The sequence below is a fragment of the Amphiura filiformis genome, chromosome 5 (assembly GCF_039555335.1).
Source record: "Amphiura filiformis chromosome 5, Afil_fr2py, whole genome shotgun sequence".
Lineage (NCBI taxonomy): Eukaryota > Metazoa > Echinodermata > Ophiuroidea > Amphilepidida > Amphiuridae > Amphiura > Amphiura filiformis.
This window is the reverse complement of record NC_092632.1, coordinates 17,586,926-17,594,753: the sequence shown is the minus strand read 5'-3', so window position 1 is coordinate 17,594,753 and position 7,828 is coordinate 17,586,926. Positions and strand designations below refer to the sequence as shown.

At 33.9% G+C, this 7,828-nt stretch overlaps 1 protein-coding gene across 1 annotated transcript in view; it reads left to right on the top strand.

The window, feature by feature from the left end:
- Positions 1-688: 688 nt before the first annotated feature.
- The window catches only part of LOC140152735 (uncharacterized), a 33,860-nt gene continuing 26,720 nt past the window's right edge, over positions 689-7,828 (top strand). Inside the window, exon 1 of the mRNA XM_072175213.1 lies at positions 689-1,132. Coding sequence (XP_072031314.1) covers positions 1,030-1,132 — 103 coding nt within the window. The 5' untranslated portion in view covers positions 689-1,029. The remainder of the gene's footprint in view (positions 1,133-7,828) is intronic.

Here is a 7,828-nt window from a genome sequence, read left to right as displayed (position 1 = left end):
AGAGGCACCCTGTATGTGTTGTTTAACTCCAACAGAAAATACTGCCAGAATTAAATTTGAAGAAAAAATGTGTTTCATGATCCAAGAGAGATAAGATTAACTCTAGTCAACCAGATAAACATATCTTGGAGCAACAACGTTGCGGCCAGAACCACTGACCTTCAGCTGAGTTGTCATGTTAACTTAACACCTTGACTCCCGATGATCCAATGGTTTTTTGAATTGTTGTTTTGTATTCCTCAAAGAACAATACACTACTTTTAACAATAGTGTGATTTGAAAAAAAGGACGGACACAGGTGTAAGTGCTCCCAATACTCTAATGTAAGTTTATCACATAGTTACGCCATGCCGTTTTTAAAAATGAATTACTAAAGGCATAACTTGACACGTTTATCTTTATTTCCTTATTTTTTCCTATGAACAATGTTATTGATTTCAAATCACGCAAGTATTGATTATGAGTGGTTCTTAAAACTGTCCTTAAATTGTTCTCAAATCTACCTTTTTTGATTAACTTAACTTTAAATAAGTGAACCCTTATTTATTTAGGGCAATCATGGTTATTACCCCTCCTCGCGCTATATCTACAAACCAACTCGACACACGCATGCACCCTTCCATTTGTAGCTATGATAATAGGATGCCCGTGTGTGCATTGATCGAGATATCTGCCTGACTTCATCTTCTATAGCACTGCATATCTTATCAGTTCTGTCGTCGATGCTCGGCTCGACCTCCGCATAAGTAGCTTCTGCTTACTCACGTGACTCACTGCTGTATTGGAATAAGGCTGAATTCATTATGACTATTGGTCGCGATCATAAACCTTAATCACTCGTTTGACGACTATGTGAATCCAAACAGCCAGAAATTGTATTTACTTTTTTCCCTGGATATATATATTTTGGCAAGCAGCTTGCCATATCACGAGCACGTAAAGAGTGCACAAACCATTCTGATAAAGCTTTGTTTCGTACAGAAGGAAAAATTGGGAAGAAAAACAACAATCAGTTTTTTAATTTTTAAGATGGCGGAAGATCAACCACCTGCAAGTCGGCGGTTTCCGAGTCAGTGTTGCAGCCGTCCATTTGTTATTGTGGCATTGACATGGGGTCTTCTTACAGCAGCAAGTAAGTAGAAATTTATATAGCCTAAATCTTTATTATTTTAAACTAAAAGCTCCATTTTGTTTTCCATAACATCATCCCATCCCATAGAGCAATACATGCTTGCAGATTATCATGTCATGACCATGGACGCGGAATGACCATGTTTACAAGGCCCTTTACGAGGTGACAGTTTTTAAGGACATCGCTTCTGATAAGATAAATTGCATGAGCAAAGTCCACTCTAAACCATCACAATATATAGCCTATACATGTATGCCATAACGGCTGTTACCACCTGGAATAAAATAATCAATGCGTTACCTTTTCAATATATGGCCGTATATGGTAGTTTTTAACAATACAGGTGGTACACTATTAGTTAATGTAGCATGTTTATTGAAAAGAAATGAGTGTTATTGCTGCATGGTCAAGGTTTACATTACGCACAATAGCTATTCATCAATATAGGAGCCAATGTATATACAAATGGTATTATAATACACCAAAGACCCTGCTGATGAATACACTCATCTGCATCATTTACAGATTTCAGTGCGAAAGGGCACAGGGCTCTGCACGTTTTATTGTGTCCGGTATAAGCTTTTTAGTATACTAAGAATGTACCCAGCAAACACAAAACGTTTTCGACATAATTCGCGAAAATTTATTAAAGGTTGTCAGAAAACGTTTAAATGTCAGGTTATATAAAGGGTGCATTAATGGTATAAAACGTTTTCATAACATTAAATAACATTTGTTGGTAATTTACTGCACAGCAAACACAAATGTTTTACAGAAAACATTTAAATGTCGGGTTATATAAAGGGTATAAAAACGTTTTAATAACATTCCAAAAACATTTTTGAAAACTTGGTACAAATCATTCTAAACAGAATGTTATTTTGGGGTTGAAAAATATTTTCACGACCTTTATATAACCCGACATTTAAATGTTATTAAAACGTTTTGTAAAAAACATTTTAAAAACATTTCTGTGTTTTCTGGGTGCAAATATTTTAACATAATGTTATTGAAGTGTTGACAAAATATTTGGCCAAAAATGTTTGCAAAAATAGTTTACAATGATATTTCGAAAACATTTTAAAAATATTGTTGTAGTGTGTTGTCATACAAAACGTTTTAAAACGATTTCATGACCTTTATATAACCCGACATTTTAATGTTATTAAAACGTTTTTACCTAAACCCAAACCCAAAATATAACTTATTTAAAACGTTTTAAAAACGTTTTTGTGTTTGTTGGGTAACTTGATAAAGTGACATATTATTACTAAATTCTGTTAAGTTCTCTTTTCTGTATAATGCAGTATATATTCTTTATGGAAAATGTGTCTGAAAATATGGAGTATTATGCTATAGAAATAGTCCCCATTATATATTCATATTTTTATCTGATCCATTTTTGGCCTTTATTCTGAAAAGAATTTGATATGGATCAATCATCTATAGGCTACGTCTTTATATGACTAGCCAATTCGCAAAATATAGATAAGCAGAGGAAAAAGAAGCAAACAAAAACTAGTCCCTAAGTTATAGTGAATTACCTTTAACTGTCTTTTAATTGAAAAACAATACATATACACTATATAATAGATTTCTTAATAATTATACATTATATAATGTATATATTATTGCTAACACTCAGTAAAACACAGCTAACATTTGCACATTGAACACATAATCATGCTAATCTTAAATATGGCTGTTATTTAAAAAGTTATATTCTCTGATATGGTTCTCATATTTTAAATTCCACTAGCGTTGCGTCTGTGACAGAAACAAGAACAATATAAATGCTATCGAAATATCCAATTTTAATTAAAAGGAATTATTGGAAAACAAAGCTATTTATAGACAACCTTTTATGTCAATTTGTGATTATTACTCGACCAAATATTGAGGACCGGTAAACCAAATATTTGGTAGCTCTTAATGCTTATTCAGTGTGGTTGACTTTTAATAATAGCGCACTGAGCATCAATATAATGCCCCTTAATTGCGAATCCATCTTTTGATTTTGATTTGTTTTGGCTAGTGTTGTTGAACTCACAACCTGATAGTTTTATTTACATCTTTAACTCCTCATATATATGTTTTTGTTTTCTTTTTTATTTCAATGATGCATATTTTCGTCTAGTTTAAGAATCATTTAATGAAAATTATTAGAAAAATTGCACATAATTGGATATATCACTTCTTGCAAAATACGGTGACATTATTATTATTATATACACAGTACAGATGCAAATCTTCCCATACGCTTTGAAATGAAAGATTGTACGCTTGAACTGAAATATATGACAAAGCTTATACGGACGGTATGAGCCATGACAAAATATTTAGACGCTTGTGTCAAATGCATACGGATGGCTGATACCTTCAAAATACGTCTAAGATAATACGCCTAACCTTAGACGTCTCTTAGACGCCTAAGATGCAATTAGACGTCTAAGAATTTCGCGGTAGACTTAAATCAACGAATGACAGGACCCGAAATCCCAAACAACCAATCATCTTAGGCGTATTCAATTATTGACCAATGAAATTCTTTGACGCCTAAGATTGCATCTTAGACGCCTAAGAATGCATCTTAGACGTCTAAGGTTAGGCGTATTATCTTGGGCGTATTTTGAAGGTATCCGCCATCTATAAATGCACATGTATCTAACACTGCATTCACTTGACGCCAGACACAATAACCATTTTCCAAATTCCATTGTACAACATAGTACAACATCATAACACTGATAATATTGCTCGATTGTTTTCATACAAAATCATTTCTAATATTGATATGAAAGTTCCTTGATTCTAAGCAGCGACTCGGCATATGAAATTGTAATTTAGAAAAACTATTTCAACTGAAGAGCGTTTCGCATGGATAAATGAATGCACAAACCATTGATCCCCAGTCGTATATGACGATGCTTGGTAAACATGTTTCTTTAAACATTCGACGAATTTTCTTTTGGATAATTCTAAAAATGCACACTTTTATGTCATTTTCGCAAATTTAATCTCTCCGCCCATGCCCCACTATAATAAAGGAGCATATTGATGAAAAGAGAATAATTCACATTGGTATATTTTCATGAATTTAACCTCTCGTGAAACTCGTGAAATTAAACTCTTCGCAAAAAGGTTGTTTTACAGTGAGGAACGCATTCCACCAACATTGAAATGCACACATTAACATGTATTCTCATGCAAATGACTGCACATATTATAAGATGTATTGTCAGGAAAGAGACGGTTTGAGTCTGGATTTAAATGAGTCACCCTTACATTGCTATAGCGCATTTAATGCAGATCGGAGATATTTGTGTCCAGCTCCTTTAATAATAATTATGCACACAGATAATCTGCAAAACACGTTTCATAATTCGATGAAGATTTTACATTTTTTCACTGTGTCAAGCAACTCATTATACGTTTAATACCCTCAAGGATGTACTCCACGCAATAAATGAAATAAGGCATTACAATAATATGCGTGTTTAATATTGCACGTACAACAATATATTGAATGATGCATACGAAGTTTACATTTGATAAGCACAATGATTAGGAAGCAGTTATGATAGGGTAGACGCGGTATTGTTGGTCGAAGTAGCCAAAATATCGATTTTCATTATTTAAATCAATATATTATTGAAAAATAACACTTTGATGTTTTGCCAAAGTTCATTCTACAACTCATATACTTTGAAATCTTGCTTGATATAGTGTTGTTAATGAATTATGTACGTTTTACAAAAGTGTTGTTGTTTCAACCCTCTTTACAACATAACTCAAGAACCACAGGACCTACAAAAGTATAGCTGTGATATTTGAATTCTTTTACACACTCGCTATGAAATGATCAATGTATTTATTTATTTATTGGAACATACACTTTTATATCAGTGGCACACGCCTAACCAGCGGTGCGTTCAAAAACAATATACATATAAAAACGAATTTTAAACACAACTGAATATACATGCAAAATTACAAGATAATAACAAAAGCAAAAGAAACTGCCTGTCTCAACCCAAGTTGACTTGAAATGGGTTGTAAGCATGAAAATAAAACAAAATATAAAAATATTCAATTATACAGTTTAGCTAGCAACGCAGAATTCATCACATATAAATAAATACATTAAATATCAGTAGCGTTCAAACTCAATTCGGATCTTGCCTTCCATGCTCTTTTCACGAAGGATTTGCAGAATTTATCAAATGTGTGATAGAAATCTTATGCCTTACTTATATTTATATCAAACAATTTTACACTTCCAAGGGTCATATTATACTTTACGTCTAAGTTACCAGAGATGAATAATTCCCAAATATCTATACCATTTAAATTAATTAGCTCTTTCTCAAGTTTACAGTAGGAGCCTATTCATCAGCCCTGATTGTGTTAAGTGAGTTACATGTGAAAAGGAAGTGTTTTACATCCTCGCGATCAATATTACATAATTTACAAATACCATCATTGTCTGGTGTCCATTTACACATTTTAAGGTCTAACGGGAGAGTGTTAGAGCGAATTTTGAATTTCAACGAGGCGCCATGAAAGTCAGTTGCATCTAAAAGATATGTCTCCATAATATGGAGCGTCTTTAATTGCTAAGTAATCAACGAGTGAAGATTTAGTTTGAGCGTCCTCTTTCCATTTGTTATTAGAGATGTTATACTACCTTTAAGGGATCTAAAATGAGCGTTTATTGCGTTTCGACAGTATTTTTGTGGCACTTGAGAGCACCTCAGACCTATCGAATTGTATTCTGAATACGAAGCATGTCTTTCTGATATCAAATAATTTTCATTTTTTGAAAATCACACTATAGTACAAATTTTATGACAAATTATAAAAATTTGATATTTTTCGAATTTTTGATATATAACAGTCCTCGAAGTAAATTATATAAATCTAATGATATATTCTTAATGTGTATGTAGCAGGGAGGAAAAAGCCGACGATCAATTGAAAATTTTGACCTTTCATATTGAAGATATGGATTTTTTTCCCAAAAGACCTAATTTTTTTGGTGATTTGGGAAAAAAAATCCATATCTTCAATACGAAAGGTCAAAATGTTCAATTGATCGTCGGCATTTCATCCCACCTACATACACGTTAAGTATAAATCATCAGATTTATAAAGTTTACTTCGAGTACTGTTAAATATCAAAAATATCAATTTTTAATGATTTGCCATAAAATGTGTATTACATTGTATATGTTTGATATCAGAAGGACATTCTTCGTATTCAGAATGCGATTCGATATGTCTGATGTGCACTAATGTCCCACAATAAATACTGTCCAAACGTTCATACCCCAGCCCTTAAGATATTTTGGACACTATTTAAGAAATTGTAACGCAGCTTGTTAGGCTCGATGTTTAAGCTCATCATCGTGTTCAAAAGCAATTTTGGCCAGCAATGGGATTCCAAATCAATAACACGAGCAAAATATTTTACTCTGAAATAATTCTGAATCGTGGAAATAGGGACCCATCCCGAGCGCTGCACGTGGTGTATTGCGGGGGGCTTTGAGAATGTGACGCGCCATCTGAAGCTGAAGATTTTCAAGCTTATCAATATCGGATTGACTACTGGGAATCCACACTGCACTAGCATAATTAATTGACGGGAGCGCTATTGTTCTCCATAATATATCACCATAATAAACACGATTACAATTGTCGAAATTACCTATTACAGACTTGATATATGCAATAATTCTGAACATTCTGAATACTATTATTTACAGCAGAAGAACTTGGTGAAATTAAAAAAGGGGCAGGCCAATTTTGACCTGTGTATTTTCAGTCTACTCTATTGATAAACCTTCATGGCCCCGGCCACATTTTGTACAATGTTACCTCTAAAGTTGCTTTGTATTTTCTCTTTTGGGGCAAGAATGTGACACTGAAGTTCATCTATATCAATAGTATCAGGATATTTTCATCTTTTCTGTAGACCATCATCATACAAAAATGACTATCAAATATGGAAACCTTGTACGTGTTGAATCATTATTTGCCTGTTGGTAACGCTGTGCAAGGAACATACCACTTTAAAATGAAAAAACACTTCTCCATGACCCTGCTTTCCTTCCACTTCTTGTGACTACAACATGATCTTCAAAGTTTTCCTCGTGCGCACTATCACTTGTGTCTGATCCTACAACACCATATACTTGATCACTCTCCTCCTCAATACTTTCACTTTCAACTTCTTCATGGTCACTGTCTTCACTCTCCTCCTCAATACTTTCACTTTCAACTTCTTCATGGTCACTGTCTTCACTCTCCTCTTCAGCATTCTCAGAGTCACTTCTGGGCGCATCTTCCTGATTCTGGATGTGCCTTTTAATCAGTTGTATTTTTGCCCGCTTATTACCTGTGGTTTGAAGATTGTGTTTCTTGAGATATTTAGTAAGTTCACTAACTAAAAGTGTGGAAAGGGAATCATTGCCCACCAGTTCATGCCAATCGTAGTCATCATACTCCAGCCGCTCCCTTTCATTCCGTGCCATGTCCCGCTGCCTTTGACGCATCTCTTCCTTGCATTGCAAATGGTGAAGGTGCTTCACATATTTTTGGACTAATTCATCATTGACTGCAAATTCTGATGCAAATGCCTTTATGGCCTCTCCATTTGAAGCTGCTAGGACCCCTTCTCTGAATCTGATCTTGATT